This window comes from Salvelinus namaycush, chromosome 14 (genome assembly GCF_016432855.1).
Source record: "Salvelinus namaycush isolate Seneca chromosome 14, SaNama_1.0, whole genome shotgun sequence".
In the NCBI taxonomy this organism is placed as follows: domain Eukaryota; kingdom Metazoa; phylum Chordata; class Actinopteri; order Salmoniformes; family Salmonidae; genus Salvelinus; species Salvelinus namaycush.
This window is the reverse complement of record NC_052320.1, coordinates 32610552-32628718: the sequence shown is the minus strand read 5'-3', so window position 1 is coordinate 32628718 and position 18167 is coordinate 32610552. Positions and strand designations below refer to the sequence as shown.

Sequence of the window (18167 nt, the reverse complement as noted above, 5' to 3'; positions counted from 1 at the left end):
AGTCACGGTTGAAACCCAACGCTAATCCAATAAAACAGAGTGATGTTCCTGATATGAAACCGTCTGGATAAAAGTAGAATTGAGTGCCTTTATTTGACAATATGTCGCCCTCACTCAAAAGATCACTTCATTTTTGGCTGGAAAACTAGATGAAGACATCTTATATGTGATTAGAAGTGACCAACAAATCGGGTACTACCGTGAACACAAAAGTATAACGGATTACAATATTCCTACATTCTGTCCAATGGGGTCACATACGCATACAGGTAATGTGTAATGCATTTTTAAGAATCTATGAACTGCTTATAATGTGTTAGTCTCATCTTATAACGCACGTAAGTCATGGTGATCCTGTTGCTTTTATTCCAGTCCTTGCTGACAGAACACTTGGTTTGACCTTTCCCCTCGTGGACCGCAGCGTCCCCACACTGATCTGTAGCTGCTGGACGTCCACTCTATTGTCTGGCCACTCATCTATAGGTAAGCACGGCACAAAACCCCCAGACGCTTCAAAACTCGCCACAATGGCCAGATTTCCTCCCAATTTACTGGTGGAGAAAGGCCGGCTCAGGGGCCTTTCACTGGCTCTGAATGGAGCGCCTAATTCAGACTAAATCTGGGCCGAACCCTTCACTTTCCCCGTGGCACCCCCGGACCCTATTTAGGGAGCTCCTGACTTTGGCGTAGTTCATGAACAAATGACGAATGAACAGAGTTCCCCACCGCCACGCACACGGACGCACACACACACACGCACACACACACAAACACACCTCGAGTTCCCATCCACAGACGCCTCTCTCGCTATCCCCCTTTCTAATTAGGCATGCACACGGCAGTTCCACTACATCTCTCTGCCTCCCCAACCCTTCACATATTTGTATTTGTCTTCCCTCTGACACACTTTAGGGGAACCTAATCAACCTCCCTACGACCACAGAGCCCCGCGTCCCCCCCACCTCTCCTAATGTGCTCCTTCTCAGCACTATGCCTTAAAGAACTGCTACCTTCCAGCTCCAAGGACTGTTATTAAAGCAATCAAGACCTTTCCTACAGCTAGGTCAAGTGCAAGGTGCCTCACATGGGGGAGGTGAGGATTTGAATTGCCAGCAGCAGAAACCCCTCTTTGGTCCAGACAAAGGTGAATCAAATGAACGAGGAAGGGGGAAATAGGAAATAGGAAAGATGCAGCCTCCCGACTTCAGAGACGTGGGGTGGGACGTTTACGACGTCGATCGAAAAGCCTTTAAATGGTGGAGATTCGCCTGAGCTCCAGTCCTTTTTGGGGACTTTTGAGATGGACGGAGGAAGGGAGGGAGGGGCCTTAAAGGAAGGAACCACAGGCCTCGTTGAGGTTGTCCGTTTCTGCGCTCCCTGTGTGTTCGGCAGTGCCAACATCAGATCAGCTTTCCTCCAGCGCTCCATTCAGCCTCTACCGGCTCAGGATACTGAGACAGGAAGGAGGAGATGAGACGAGATGAGGGGTTTATCTCCAGATTTGGGTTTGGGCAGACGGGTGAGGTGGGGGGAACCAATGAAAGGTATTGTGGAACCTGGGACAGTAAACACAGTAACCGTAGAGCTGAAGCCATGCGCGTGTGTTACGGGAAAATCAGCCCCATGGTGAACGTAGCCATGTCCTCCTCAGCACGTGCTATAGATGACGTCTTAGCTACATTAATATGGATCTGAGTGAAATTACTACTTCCCTTCCATGTGCTTCTTGTCACACTCGTAGCTAAGTATTATCAGGTATTTCTAGGTATATCCCATCTCGAGATACAGTACCATATTAAAAGTGAGATTGGCTTGGGTGGTTATCCCAGGCTGGTCCCTAGCAACAAACGTCACAATTGTCTAGCAAGCAGGGAAAGTATTTGATGATACTAAATGGAAACTTTTTTTTTTTAATGCTTTCACCAAACCACTCAGAACTTATACCTAAACTTAACCCTTCGAGTTGTTTCTGTTTTAACCCTGTAATCACGCGGAATGAACCCTGTAAACACGTGCAATTAATGGGCCAAAAATCGACGTTCATCCAATTACGTCAAATCCCGAAGTGAAACTATGAGATCAAGTTCCAAGCTATCGGCCGCTTGTCACATAAATGTATCGTATTTGAAGGTTACCTAAAACATATTTCAAAAAAATGTAGTTTCTGTGTATAACGCCCAAAAAACTGTCCTAAAAATGTGTGCCCTCGGCGACAGAGGAACAAAGCTATGTTGAGGTAGTGTAGGAAGCTATGCGGGCTGAAAGGTAACACCGTGCTACCTTCTCTGACCCTGCTGTCCAGCCACTCTGCCTTGGCTTGGCCAGGTAGAGGAGCGGTATTAGGTGGCCACAGTACAGGGGAGGTCTGGTGGCTGATCTGCCACCGCCAGAAAGCCAACCCAATCTCTCTGGGACCGTTTGTTTTGATTCTCACTCTGTTCTCACAGTGCAAACTGAGAGAGGCGATTCATCGGTGAAGGAAACAGGGCGGGTCTCGCCAGATTGAAAATTAGAACCTTAAGCAGGTAAAGTTTCCATGACTTCAAAAAAAAAAGTCTTCCCTTCGAAAGAAGTGTAATGAAGACAGCCGTGTAAGAAAGATGTCAAATTGACGATGTCGTGTGGTAGAACCAATGAATGATGTATGACAATACTATCAAGGGGAGACTTTAGTTGACTATTGCAACATAGGATTGATTTGTACACGCAAGTACTTATGCAAAGAAGTATGTAGGCAATCTGCTGAAGAAATGTCAAATTCTCCTGTAGAAGACACAGCAGTCAGAAGGCGCCAACGTTCTTCTGTAATTTTCTCATTAGACAACATCTCAGGCCCATTTCAGTGACAGGAGCCAGCAATCAGCACCAGCAGCAGCCACCCACATCTTTAGACAGGGATCTCAAGCACAGCAAAGAGCAGGGAACAATTTGGTCGTTCTGAAACCAAGTGGGTCGTTCTTAAAAAAAAGAGAGAAAAGACACCCTATAGACAAAATCCCTCTCTCAGGGCCATGTGAAGAATTCCCCCCCCCCTCTCCTCCTCCTTCCCTCCCTCCTTTCCTCTCCTCTTTGGGGCTTTTTTAATAAAGCCGTCGGGGTTGTCAGGTCTTTTCAGGCGCGGCCCTCCCAGCCATGTGAAAAGTTAATCCCTCGTGGGCTTCTCCGTGCCGCTCATCTCCCTGGGAACCCCCGTCTTCTCGTTGCCCAGCCCGGCCGGTGCTCAAGGGCCGCCCTGACCAAGGCCTTGGAGTGGTGGGGTGGAGTAGAGTGGGCCGGCCGGGGGCATGGACGACCCACTTCAACCACCACCCTCCCACCCCCCCCATCCCATCCCATCCCAACTCCTCATTCAATCACCAGGCCTGGGCCTGTCATACTCCCATCCATCCCCCACCACCACCACCCCTCTGTTGGAGCTTTTCATTAGCTGCCCCTGATGGACAGATGCTGGGACTGGGTAGGATTTACATCTTGGAGTGCTCATTGAGGCTGTTTTTCTTTTTTTGAAGGATGACAGTGGTTCAAAAAGAAGGGCCCCTTTTTTCATGTGTTCTCTCCAGCGTGCTCAATCTTTACCCCTGTCCCCCCTCCCTAACCCTCTTCATCCCCTCCCCTGGCCACTACACTTCAACCGTTCCTCTTCACCGTTCCACTGTGTCAAAGCAACAATCCCGCGCAGACTGCACTTGGGCCGGGTGCCAACGTGGAGGAGTGAGGGGGACATGATAAAAACCAAAAGGGAATTGCTGGAATTGAAACAGTCCTTCTGTAAATAACTTTGGTGTTTTGTGGTATGTTTGGGAACCGGGACTAGTGATCAAGTGCAATCTTCAAAGTTAAAGCGAGCGACAAAAACGATGGCATTACACCCAAGAAGAACTTCAAAACCTGAATCGAGAAAATAGTTGCTTTAATCTCACAAAGGTTTACCGGGAACATTCAACCTCGGGTGTAATGCCGCTCTACGGTTACAATGACAGACAGTCAGAAACAGATCGGGACCACATCCTGGCCCGATCTGACACCGATGTCAGTCATTGTCATTGAAGAGCAGTTGAGCATGGGTTGGAAGGTGAAAGTGGTCAGGTCTTATATAAAGTATCCCACCTCTGTTGCCCCTCCCCCTGCACATCCAGAGGAAAAAAACTGTTGAATGCTTTGCTTGCACTTTTTTTCCCAGCCCCTTCCCCAAGTGCCACTGGACAGGGCCAGTCAGGCATCCTAATCCCTCTTCCCTGTCCCTCTCACGCTTTCTCAAGCCTCTCTGACCCCCCCCCCCCCCCCCCCCCCCACACACACACACACACTCCCAAACCCCCCACTTATCCTTCTCTCTCCGTAGGTCCTCCACTGCCACCAGGACCAGCTCAAACCCAAACTCTTCAGAAATGATTTCGGAGGAGGGGTGGCGGGTGTTGGGGGAAAAAGTGAGATTTGGGTTTGTTAAAGGTCATGCGGACTTTGTTCCGTCTGAGAGTTTATCTGGGCTACAGCTGCGCAGGACAATGGGGCACTCGCCGTGCGACAGAAACCCAAGCTGTGCCGGCTAAATTACTTCACTGATAAGGCGGAATTAGAAGCGCCGGGACCCCAGAGCCCAGGAGAAGATCAGGAGACAAAGAGAGAGGGGGGAGGAGAGACTGGCCAAGGAAAGGAGCGGGAGGAAAAAGAGGGAGGGAGGGGAGAGTAGGAATCAATAAAAAACAGTACCTAAAAGTGCATATGCTCTCAGTGTCTTAACGACAACATTCCACAGTCGCCATGTTGGAATAGATCAGCCGCTCAGAACTATTTTAACAAATGACATGTTGAGCATCAATGTTGAACATACTTAAAGAATGATATTATATAATATCATATCTACGGTATCAGAAAGATATAAAGAGATCTGAAACCTTTGAAACCTTGAAGACTTTTAGTCGAGAGGGGCAGGTGTGTGTGTGTGTGTGTGTGTGTGTGTGTGTGTGTGTGTGTGTGTGTGTGTGTGTGTGTGTGTGTGTGTGTGTGTGTGTGTGTGTGTGTGTGTGTGTGTGTGTGTGTGTGTGTGTGTGTGTGCTGAAGACTCAATAGGCCCTGTGGTGATCCATCATATTAGTGTGTGTGTGGGAGGAGGGGGCAGGAGAGCAGAGAGGTGGCGAGAGAGAGAGAGAGAGAGAGAGAGAGAGAGAGAGAGAGAGAGAGAGAGAGAGAGAGAGAGAGAGAGAGAGAGAGCGAGAGAGAGAGAGAGAGAGGGGCCACTGGGTGGGTGAGGGCCCTGTCTCTAGCCCCCTACACCACAGGGAAGGAGTGAGTGGACTGGAGAGCAGCTGACTCTGCAATGCTGGAGCACTTAAAGGTTGAGCTAAGTGTGTGTGTGTGCGGACTTGTTTGTCTAGTCCTGTGTGTGTTTGTGTGTGTGTGTGTGTGTGTGTGTGTGTAGGACCCAAGTTAGAAGGGGAGTGTCTCTAGCCTCTGCATTAAGCTGGAGAAAGAAAGGGCAGCCTAGCTGTGATCCTGTGAAAGGCTCTCTCTCCCCGCTGCATTGTTGCCTCCTGCCAGAAGAGGGTAGATTCGCTTATTTTAATTGTATTCTATTTTACATTTACATCATTTATTCTAGTATTTTACCATGAAAATATGTGGAAATGTTCTTTAAATCCAGTTTGATTGAGATACAAACGATCAATCAAGGATATGAGTGAAGACATTCCTCTGGTGCTTATTTATCAGAATGACCAAAACGTGAAGTAAATGTAGTAGTCATTGAGAGATGAGCAAACCCCCGAAAGTGTCATTTGTAAATCCCAAAGTGGATATGAGGTAGGTGAGTTGAGCTGGGTTGGGACGTAGTGAACCGCTAAAGTGCTTTGTCATATCAGCTGGCACAGGCACACGGTCACATTGGGGCAGGTCAAGCTCATGCAGCTCAAACAGGATTTCTCTTTATCGCGCCGAATGGTACGGAGTGGAACGGTGCACCACACACACCAGGCCGGCGGTTTCAGACGTCAGCGCACTTCCTCTAATGAAGAAGACGAAGTGCAGGATCATGAGACAGGCTATGGAAGGACATGGTGATTGAGTGGCTGGGCTGTCCAGTGTTGTGGAGACAAAAGAGAGAAAACAAACGGGTTTCACAGCCTCCTCCTCCTGACTGACTGATTGTCTAACTGAGCTCACCTTCTCCAACCATTCCAAGTTTAACCCCTGAAAGTCCAAAAAGATGATCATACCATTGATCATTTAGCTACTTGATTTTGAATTTTAGGACCCCTGTAGGTATAAACAAATATATATATGTGAAAAAGATTTGATAAAATATTGAATTAGTTGCATTGAATAACACATTCATAAATGTCAAAACAGACAGTCAAAATATAAATCATAAGGAATAAGGTTTTGAAGCGTCCTATATCTAGGAGATGTAAGAAACCTCAGGAAATATATATTTCCTTAGGGACACATATTTAACCCCTTTTTTTGTTGCCACAAAAGCTATTTCCATACTGGTCAAACCGTTTGGACGCTTCAGATGTTTCCGTGAGAGGACAGATTTTCGGGACGTCTCCTGGTCTGACAAACAGCGCTGTGGCTCTGCCACTTTCCACCGGAGATGCAGAAGGCCGACATAGTAGGATGCGGTGGATTGAGACACAACCATACTATCTTAAACAGACAGATTTGGGATTTTTTTATTATGGTAATTAGATTGGCGCACGGGTGTGTCAATCGACTGTGAAGGGTTGATGTTAGACTATGGTTACGTTACAAGCAGTTTTCCCCGCCATATTTGAATCCGCCTGTTATCTCTATATATACATATATACACACTGCAGTCACAAAAACTATCAAGAGCTATGATGAAACTGGCTCTCATGAGGACCACTACAGGAATGGAAGACCCAGAGTTACCTCTGCTGCAGAGGATAAGTTCATTAGAGTTACCAGCCTCAGAAATTGCAGCCCAAAATAAATGCTTCAGAGTTCAAGTAACAGACACATCTCAACATGAACTGTTCAGAGGAGACCGTGTGAATCAGGCCTTCGTGGTCGAATTGCTGCAAAGAAACCACTACTAAAGGACACCAATAAGAAGAAGAGACTTGCTTGGGCCAAGAAACATTAGACTGGCGGAAATCTGTCCTTTGGTCTGGAATCCAAATTGGAGATTTTTGGTTCCAACCTCCGTGTCTTTGTGAAACGCGGTGTGGGTGAACGGATGATCTCCGCATGTGTATTTCCCATCGTAAAGCATGGAGAAGGAGGTGTGATGGTGTGGGGGTGCTTTGCAGGAGACACTGTCGGTAATTGATTTAGAATTCAAGGCACACTTAACCAGCATGGCTACCACAGCATTCTACAGCGATACGCCATCCCATCTGGTTTGGGCTTAGTGGGACTATCATTTGATTTTCAACTGGACAAGGCTGTGTAAGGGCTATTTTACCAAGAAGGAGAGTGATGGAGTGCTGCATCAGATGACCTGGCCTCCACAATCACCCGACCTCAACCAAATTGAGATGGTATGGGATAAGTCGGACCGCAGAGTGAAGGAAAAGCAGCCAACAAGTGCTCAGCATTTGTGGGAACTCCTTCAAGACTGTTGGAAAAGCATTCCAGGTGAAGCTGGTTGAGAGAATGCCAAGAGTGTGCAAAGCTGTCATCGAGGCTACTTTGAAGAACCCTTTATTGGTTACTACATGATTCCATATGTGTTATTTCAGAGTTTTGATGTCTTCCCTATTATTCTACAATGTATAAAATAGTCAAAACAAAGAAAAACCCTTGAATGAGTAGGTGTGTCCAAACTTCTGACTGGTACTGTACATATTGATGTATTCCTTAAAGCAAAACAAGGAATACCATAGATGGAAATTCATGTGAAATATGTGCTGTGGAGGAGTTGTGACAGATTTACAGATATGGGTTGGGCAGGGGAGACAAGAGGGCAAGGCCTGGGATGATTAATGAACAAAAAGCTACTACCCCTGACTTAGAGTCATCTAAAAAAGGGAGAGAGAGAGAGAAAAAGAGAGCGAAAGAGATTTTTGAAACTATTGTAAATCGACTTTGGGTCCATAAAGAGCGCTATATAAAACCTATGTATTATTATAATAGAGAGAAAGAGAGACGCCGAGATGCAGGAAAAGAAATAGACTGTATGGGCAACTCTACCCCCTCAATGACAGTGTAGGAGGATTTGACCAAAAATCACTCGACTGACTCCACACCCTTTCCAAAGTAAAGACCAATTTGACATTTCAACAATTCAACACTGTTTTTCAAATGACATGTCGTCATTATGCTTCACTTCTCGGTCCGTGCTGTTATTCCAAATAGTCAACTTGAGGAAAGAATAACAATCAGTGGTTTGTCTGTTTGCCAGTGTGTGTGTGTGTGTGTGTGTGTGTGTGAGTGTGTGTGTGTGAGTGAGTGTGTGTTCGTGGGTGTGTTTGCTCTCTTTAAAGTGCGTGTGTGGACATCTGGAGAGTGGTTGTTTTAATTAAAACAAAGTCCAAGATCTCCAACATGGTAGAACAATACATTCTCACCTCTGTGGTCTAAATCTGCCGTTATTACGGTGTGGACAGCGGTGTGATCGGAAATAGTAATCACAACAGCCGCGGGGACCCGATTAATAGGCCAGCGTCTCCATTCTCTTTCTTGGAAATGTTTAGGAAATACTTCAAGCCCATAAAAGCGGGTTGTGTGGGGATTGAAAGTTAAACTCTTTCTTTAATTTGGAGGTGGGGTGGAGGGGGAGCGGGGGGAGTATCGGCAGGGGGGCTAGGGGAACAACAGAGGGTTTGTCCATGGGGCTCTGACATGTCTGTCTCTGTACAGGTGGTGGTGGTGCTGGTTAGTGAGCTCTCTCTGCTGTGTGTGGCACTTTAAGCTGGGTAAGCCCTCGCCGTATGGGCTGGCTGTGGGGCCGTGCCAAACCCTGCTCTGACCCTTCTCTGACACCTCCTCTTCCACTAACTCAGTCATGCACGTACACGCTCGCTCTCTCTCACACAAGCACGCACAAACATACACTTTTTTTTTTCACACGGCAAAACATGGTGGGAAAGGAAAAAAAGCAAGCAGGCGAGCCGAGAAGAAAATGAAAGCAGCTTCATGGCTAATTCATGAAATGGAGGGGGGTGAATGCTATCATGCAGGACCAAGTCCCATTTCCAAGTGTAAGCATCAATCTAATTAACAACATAAACAGCCTTTGACAAATGTCATCATTTTCTGGCCCGGCCACAGAGCAATATCATTGTCTGCCGTGGCCCGGGGCTAACGCGGCAATGATGTGGCTATTCATCAGGACAGCCATGAATGATGGGTTTTCACTGGGATACAGAGGAGGGAGGAGGTAGGGGAGGGTGGGAGGAATTGGTCAGGAGTTACCTGCTTTTGGCCACCGAGGACAGGGGAGCGAGGAGGGGTATTAAATTAATGTTTAGGAACACATAATCGCCTGAGCATTAGTTAAAGCAAGTCTGTGCGAGCTACGCGCCACGCGGCGGCTAACAGAAGGGAACCGCCATAAAGGATGACATTGTTGAGGAGTGAGTGAGTTAAGAGACTGGAGGGGCTGGAGTTTGAAGCTAGACAAGAGACTCTATTGAGAGACAAAGTGGCTCAGAGTCGACGGGAGCGGTGGAACCAATGACCAAATAATAACATCAACAATTTGGAGGGACAATATTTATTGAGCCGCTCGACCGCTCTATCAAAAACGGATGACTTTCTCTCCCGTTCACTTCCTCCTGAGATACTCTTTCATTTCATCTGGGGGTCTTGAGATTAATTAACAGACGCTGGTAGCGAGTTATGAACAAATGATAAGGCATCAGCGTTCTAATCAAACCTGACATTTAATTTGCTGCTTGCTTCCTCGTTATCAATTACCATGTTCAGAGGGATAATTGACATCGGTTCGAGGGGACGAGAGACGCAAAGAAAAAAATAAAATAATGTGTCTTTCTTTAACAGCTCCTAAAAAGCTGCTGCGATGTTTCTAAGGCAACAGGGCCCATATGTTTAATATTAGATGTAATCTGTTCCACTGGAGTGCTCCGAAAGCTGGGAAAATTGGATTAAATTGGCTAATGGCATGTTTAAAACCTACATAAAATGAACGTGAATGGAAGATATTACAACCTCAGGACTGAAACTGTGGTGTTATGCTTGCTCTGTTTTTTGGTTATATTTTGTTCATGTTTAAACTTGGGTTTATCAGATATAACCATGATACAGAAAACCACACGGTGTTGGTCAATAGGGTTGTTAAATACCACAAGACTGATATTCATTACATGGCATTTTACTGTGGGAAAGGAAACACAAATGCCAACATTACTCCTTACAATTTGGCAATAATATTATGTACCATCTTAAAACAACCTGGAGATAAATGTACATAAACAAATATTTTGGTAATATTAATGTCAAGAATAATGACTAATTATTAACTATTGTAATTATTAACTAAGTCCTCATTAGTATCATTGTTAATTACAATATGAATTGTTATTAATATAAATTACCTTTATTATATATTTGTTCTATGTTACATTATATATAATAATTTAATATAATTAATGCAATATAAGCTGACGGTAGTAAACAATTATCCTTTCCTATGCTTTTATAAATATACCCAAAATACTGCTGCTCTTTTGACCTCATCAGAGTCGGGCTCTAATTTGATTAGTAAAATACTACGCTCTAATGATCCATTAACCTGGAGAGCCCATCTCACATGGCTTCATATTCCACACAAGGTCTACCAGTCTTGGGTTCACATACTATTCAAACATTTTCAAGTGCCTCTAGCGTTTGCTCTAGTGTGCCTGGAGTGCTAGATGTGCGGGGTTGGCACTCTTGTGACTATTCTATTGTTTCTATTTTACCAGGCTACAGTGGCGTAGCCAGAAACTCGTTGGTGGGTGGGCCTGCAGAAATTTTGGTGGCCCAAAAAAAGTAATAATGTATACCTCATTTCATGCTATTCTACACATTTCGCCATGAGGCTGAGATAAAATGCCATTTTAAAGCTAATTTCCTGCAATTCTATACATTTTGCTATGGGGTAGAGAGGAAATTTGGTGTGGGGTTGGGCCCACCCATGCCCACCTAGGCCCACACGGCTACCAGGCTAGCTCAATCATGCCAGGATAACATGTGTTAAATGGTTTCAAGTAGTACTTGCACCCATGTCTCGGGGTCAACATGGTCTACAGAAGAGGTGAAAGTCCACTGGTAATGAATAGGGCGACAGTCTATGTTCTCCGGATCAACACATGGTATTTCTTTTATTTTCTCCCCAATTTCAATCTTGTCTCATCGCCGCAACTCCCCAATGGGCTCAGGAAGCGAAGGTCGAGTCATGCGTCCTCTGAAACATGACCCACCAAACCTCGCTTCTTAACACCCGCCCGCTTAACCCGGAAGCCACCCACACCAATGTGTCGGAGGAAACACCGTTCAACTGACGACCGGGGTCAGCCTGCAGGCACCCGGCCCGCCACAAGGAGTCGCTAGAGCGCGATGAGCCAAGTAAAGCTTCCCCCGGCCAAACCCTCCCCTAACCCCGACGAAGCTGGGTCAATTGTGCACCGCTCTATGGGACTCCCCGTCATGGCCGGTTTTGATACAGCCTGGGATCGAACCCAGGTCTGTAATGACGCTTCTAGTACTGCGATGCAGTGCCTTAGACCGCTGCGCCACTCAGGAGACCCCTCAATACATGGTCTTGACTGATAAGAAACAGTGTATTCTTGGTACAACATGCTAAAATCGTCTGAACAGACAACATTTTGATCAATTTGCAGATAAACGCAAACCCCACTGTGGGCTTACTCAGAAACCATTCCCCTCACAGATAAAGGTGCTATCGTTATGGCGATAAGTTGTACATTCCGTTAGTCAGCACCTTACCATGAAAGGTGTACATCTGACATACAAACATTGGATATTGATTCAAAACCACATCTTCCCACAAAATAGAACAAATATTCAAAGCGAAAACGCATAGCGCGGCCGGTTTCCGTGTATCTGCAGTCGTTTGAATGGGGGGCACTAGCTAATTCCCTCTCTCTGTCAACTACTCGCCATTCCTTCGGTTTGTCTATTCGGTGTCCCCTAAAGTCCTTGGTGGTTTCTGCCCTATCAGCTAGGCAACATTAGTCTTGTGGCCCGGCTCGAGATAAAAAGCACAAAAAAACACCTCGTCGGCAAACAGACCAAACATGTTGCAAACTGCGCCTTGATCACCCCTAGAGCGCTATCTTGACACATGCTGGGTATACAGGGCTCAGCAATTCCTCCGACACAAAAGGCGAGCAAACAGTGCTGGAGGTGAGCGGTAGGGTCAGGACAGATAAGTGTCAGGGCGGGGCCCAAAGTCTTCGCCCGGGTTCCAAGAGGACATTAGCTAGCGTTTTAGCTAGCAAACAAAAGGGTCAACCAAGCGCTGGCATGAAAAGGAAGCTGTCATCCCAGGGATCAGGGCACAAAAGAATGCAGGCGGAGAAATATGAGCAACGTCCATGGAGCGCTGGGTATCTGTCACGTAGTCCCGCCGGCTGCCCAAAAGCACCCATCTAACGCCTTGGCGTATCGCTAAGTCAACAGTAAGGTAAATACGAGAGAGAGAAAAGAACGACAGGCACTTTTTTTCCCTTTTCTTCACTCTCATCGGATGAATGATGCTGATATGGAAAAACACTCAAACGCTATAAGCACAAACAAAGCAAAAGTCCTAATCTGCCCGGCAACAAAGTCATCCCAAGGTCCTTGAGGGTTCGAGACCCTTTGAAGCAGGGAGGAGGTATGGCCTACGGGTGACATACACCCGGGTAATGGGACATTTGTTAGTGTGTGTGTGTATATATGTGTGTGTACCACATCAATCTGTGAAAGGCATGACACATGCCCCGTCAAAAAGTGTTGCCATTTCAACTTCAACAAGTCTGTGTGATAACTCATATTTTTTAACAAGTTGAAACACTCAAGATGTTTAACAGTGCAGACCCACATGGCAGGTCACATTAAAATACTTTACGTTAGTCCCTAGACGTTACAAAAAGTCAAAGAACGGTATCACATTCACCACAGTACCATTTCAAACACAAATAGTCGCTTGCACACAGCAAACTGCTGCGATTCATTCGACCAACACCAGCCAGATCAATCACCAGGAGGTCATTACGCCCTACAAAGACTCTCTTAATTGTGCAGAGCTATTTCCGACAATGTGTCCCACAATGTGAAGACATGGCAAGGCGCTTTCCTTTCCGTCTTCACATGGAGAGAGATTTTATCAGCGACCACTGAAATCATTTGTTGACTCGGCACAAGTGCCTTCTTTGAGATAGCAAACACTTGAGATGCAGGACAAAGAGAAAGAACGAGATGACAAAAGTAAAAGGTGTCGGAGTGACAAAGGCCCTGTCACGGGGTTGACACGCCCTGTAACAGGGTTAGGAGAAGGGTGAGTAAACACCATTAATATAGCTTTGGAAAGGGATCTGCGCTTGTTTGATTTGGGCTTTGCTGCGTTCCCTCGGCAGCCCGAGACAAAACGGAAGATATTTGATTGAGTTATTTTACAGTTTGGATCAGTTTGGATCACGGATCACTAGAGAGACGGTTCTTTGTTTCAACGCTGGGACATCCTTCTGTTACTCACAGTGGGTGGATATGGGGCTTACGTGTCATTAAACACACACACGCATATGTGAGAATGTATTGTTGTACCACTTTGGGGGATCTTGGACTCTGTTTTTTTAATTAAAATAACCACTCTCCAGGTGTCCACACACTCACACTCAAGCGTGCATGCACACACACACAAACACACACACCTTCATTTAAATTAAAAAAACGCACACACTGATACATATAGTATCTATTCATGCAACACCGCACACACCCTTACCAACACATACACACACACTTTTCACTTGTGTCCTCTCTCCCAGTGCCCTCTACCTCCCTCCCTTTCCCAGAGGGAGCGTAAGCTGACAGTGGGCTCCAGTGTGTGCTGCGAAGGGGGAGAAGAACAGGAGAGGAGCAGCAGTGTGAACCTCTATTGTACGCCCACCTGCTCCTGTCAATACCTGATCCGGGACCAAACTCTGCTTCCACAATAGGCCGTGTCACTCTGAAGGATCCCTCCCAGTCCCATAGCAGAGAGGCCTTCCAGACAAGGGCCCGTGCGCACAGCTTGATTGAAATCGGTTCTTTTGCGGAGCCCGGCCGCTATATTATGTTGTGATAAAAGGGAGCATAATAGCTTTTAAATGGATGACTCCGGGTGGCTCTGCCGTTGCAGTGGGGGGAGCGGAGGGACAGGCTGAATGGACGTGGCCCCGAGCTAAGCATCTCCTAGATTGAGCTGTCCGTCTCGGGGAAATGAGTCCGAGTTAACACCTCAGCATCGCCCAACGCCCCGGGACAGACAAGACTGGGCTTCCTTTTCCTCTCTTCTCTGTTCTGTTCTTTTCTGTCCACCTGGATCATTCTCATTATCCAGGAACGGATGGTGGCAGAGACCGTGCCGTGCTCCAGGGCTGATCACACACAGACGTCAAGAGACATCCACACACACTGAGAGACGCACACACGCGCACACACGCGCACACAATTTCTAACACACACACTCTCACTAACACACGCACGCACACACACCTGAGCTTTTCACCCATAGAGCCCCATTCACACTGCCCATTAACTCTACCCATGCCTAATTACACACAGACCTCATGCATACACACACGTCACACATCCTCTTAACTCTACATACTACCCAGATATCATTACGCACACCTGTCTGTGTCACAACTCTAACCAACACCAATTCTATAGGTGAACCCTGCACAGTATACGATCCTTTGAACTCCCATTCAATTCCCACAATGACGACTACTAGCGTTAAAACCCTACCCTGAGCATTCTGTAGATAGGATCACGTTTAGACAAAGGAGATCTGGGATCTAATCAAATATTATCTCTCATAACAAGTCCCCCACTATTCAGTTGGGGCTAGAGGGGACAGACTGACAGACAGTGGGCCCCCTCCATCAAGGCCCATTAACAGCACTGACCTCCCCCCTGCTTTGTTAGTGCCCCATCTCCCCGGTCTCTCTTCTCCCTCCCTCTCTCTCGCTTCCTTCTCTCGCCCCTCTCTCTCCCTCTGTTCCTTCCCTCCCTCCCTCTGTAGGCCTGTCTATTTTTCTAAGACCAGAGGCGGTGTGGGGAACGGTCCTGGAGGAGTTTCGTGATGGCTATCGATGGCTGGGCTGTTATGGCTATCTTTGATAAGGGACCTAAAAAAGAGAGAGAGAGAGAGACAGGATGTCTCTTCCAAACACAGGCGAGACGAAGTCGAGGTGGGATTTCGACGGCGGGAGGAGAGATGTTTGGGACCTCCTGTTGGTGACGTGCCCAGCGGTGGAACAAACTGATAGGTTTTTTGAAACGGCAAAGAAAAAGGACAGAGAGTGACCTTAGATTGACAGATAAAGCGAAAGTAGCCCGAAGGAAAATCACACCACTCAACAACAACAAACATAATCTAATCCAAAACGTGCAAAATAATTGACACACTATAAACTATGAATTTTGAATGAGGTCCTGACTAGCTGAATTATTGGCTAGAACATTATTGAAATAAAATACTCATATACAGACAATGATCTCTGTCTGGAGTCTGACTAAGTCATGGAGCTATCAGAACCTCTTCAGTCGGTCATTTTGCCAGGGGAGCAGCAGGCCGACCCCTCAGAATCAATGTAAACAATGTTCAGCAGTCATTTTGGGCCTGTAACATGAGTGTTGTACAGGGTTAGGCAGGAGCAGCTTACACACAGAAAGAAAGAGAGAGAGAGAGAGAGAGAGAGACAGTGAGAGAGACAGTGTGAGAGAGAGAGAGACGGAGAGGAGAGAGATAGAGGGGGAGAGCGAGAGAGAAAGACAGAAAGACAAAAAGACAGAAAGAGTGAGAGTATAGCTTTCAGAGGGAGAGAGAGCGAGAGAGAGAAAGAAAAAAAGAGAGGGGGGGGGGGGGGGGGGGGGGGGGGCTATGCGTGCCCCGTAGGTCTAGTCATAATATGAACTTTCCAGAGGAAAAAGCTTTCTGTGGCTCTGTGCCATGTAGCGTGTGCCTCGCCTCTCTAATCGGCAAATGTTTCGTCTCGCGTACAGGACTAAAGGAGGAAAAAGAGAAGGAGAGAGCGAGAGCAACTGCATATGATGGTTGTCTCAGCCAGCCTACATAATTTACGGTACACCCTGTCCGAAGTGGCTGCCTCCAAACTATACCCAACCTTTTAGTGACGTGATTAGCTCAGAGTGCGTAATTACATGTGAAGGTAATGCTATAAAATATCCGACTATATATGTGATTGACCAAAACGCCAGCCTCCTGAAATGAGAAGCCGACCCGGGAAGATTCTGGTCTGATTAGCCGTGCGGTGGAGAGAGACAGAGGGAGGGTTCGAGAGAGAGAGAGAAAATCATTCACTCCATGAGCTTACTGAAGCAACTTCAATATCCTCTAATGTCATGTTGAAATGAAAATTAATAGTTCAATACGGGCTGGCTGCACGCTTCTTCCATTTCCATATCGTGTGGCGTGACCAAACGGGCGCGCTCCGTTGGACGGATAGGGGGAGGCTGCACCGAAAAGCTGATACCTCCAGTAATCAGTTGGATTTTCCAACGTTGGCGACCGACGCATTTTAAAGAGGCGACGGTGGGCTGGTTCAAAGATGAGGTCCAATGGTAGTAGGAGATGCAAATGGAAGGAGTATCTTCGTTTGGCGGCTAGACGGTCTCACTGGGCTAAAAGAGCTGAGGACCAAGAGTCTCAAGCACCGTTCACTTACCTCTCTCAAGGTCGCATAACAGAAAAGGACCCTTAATTCTTCAACACGTCAATCAGAACATTTACCACTCTCTGCAGGTACTTAAATAAGCGACAAACTGAGCTAAGACGTCTAAATAATGTAGACAGAACATCAGAACTACGACCTACCTCCCATCCAAAGGAGCCGTCTTTGACCGTGGCACTCTGCAGTGCGCTGTGAGGTCCGAAGCACTCTCCCATCCCGATCCGGGTTTTGGCCCATATCCCCAGGCCCGCTCCGGGGACCGAGGACTCACGCAGCTCCAGGTCACTGGGGATGGGAATGTCATCGGGAATGTAGACGGGCACCTCATAGGGCGAGCCTTCCTTGGGCGTGAAGGGGTCCTCGTTGTGGTGATGGTGGCGCCCGTGGTGGCTGTGGTGATGGTGGTTGTTGGGGTGCGGGGACGGGGGTCCTACAGGGATGGGGGACATGATGCTGTCCTCTGTCTCCTCCTCGCCACTCTCGGCCCCTCCCGCCAGGAGGTGGGGCTCTGTCTCGTACATGCTGTCCACTGTTTCACTGTCATCTGAGAGAGATGAAGAGAAAGAGAGTTAGTTTTGCAGCTTATATTCAACCTTTCTTTAACCACGCAAGTCAATTGTGAATCAGAGAGAAAGAGTGAGAGAGAGAGAGAGAGAGAGAGAGAGAGAGAGAGAGAGAGAGAGAGAGAGAGAGAGAGAGAGAGAGAGAGAGAGAGAGAGAGAGAAATTACTACAAAGTATATATACATGCCTTCAGAGTGAGAAAAATATGTTTGACTTTCACTGCAGTATCTTGACCTATTCTCTCCAACTCACTCCATGTTGTAAGACACAGTCTCAACAACAGGGCTATATACCAATATCACCAAAAGACAAACTATATTTTGTAGACAGGAACTTTATAGACAGTATCACCAATAGAGCGTAACCATCTAGGCCCGTTCTACTAACTGACTCACTCAACCCAAACAAGCGAAAGACGGAAAAGCTTAAAAGCCTTCAGCCCCAGTTAGGGCTGCCTGCCCACAGTATTCCTAGTGAGGACATTCCCCACCGTCAGAGAAGGGCCTGATGGGACATGATGTTCCATTCAGTCACAACCACCGCCATTTCCTACAGGGTCATCTTACAGATAATGGGGGAGAAATGACCCAGGTATTGCCAGTCACTCGCCAGTTTAGATTAGTCACCTATGTTTGTCACTGTTCTGTGGCTGACAACATAATTGCGGCATTCGGGATTCCACCGTCCAGAGTCAGAGACGAGCACAAAGAATTAGAGGCGCACAAGTCTAGCT

The 18167-nt window shown here is 46.9% G+C and overlaps 1 protein-coding gene across 1 annotated transcript in view; it reads right to left on the bottom strand.

Annotated features, from left to right (window-relative positions):
- prdm16 (PR domain containing 16) overlaps window positions 1–17392 on the bottom strand; it is a 149557-nt gene extending 132165 nt beyond the window's left edge. Inside the window, exon 1 of the mRNA XM_039007450.1 lies at window positions 17015–17392. Within this exon, the coding sequence (XP_038863378.1) occupies window positions 17015–17392 (378 nt within the window). The remainder of the gene's footprint in view (window positions 1–17014) is intronic.
- Between the last annotated feature and the right edge of the window lie 775 nt (window positions 17393–18167).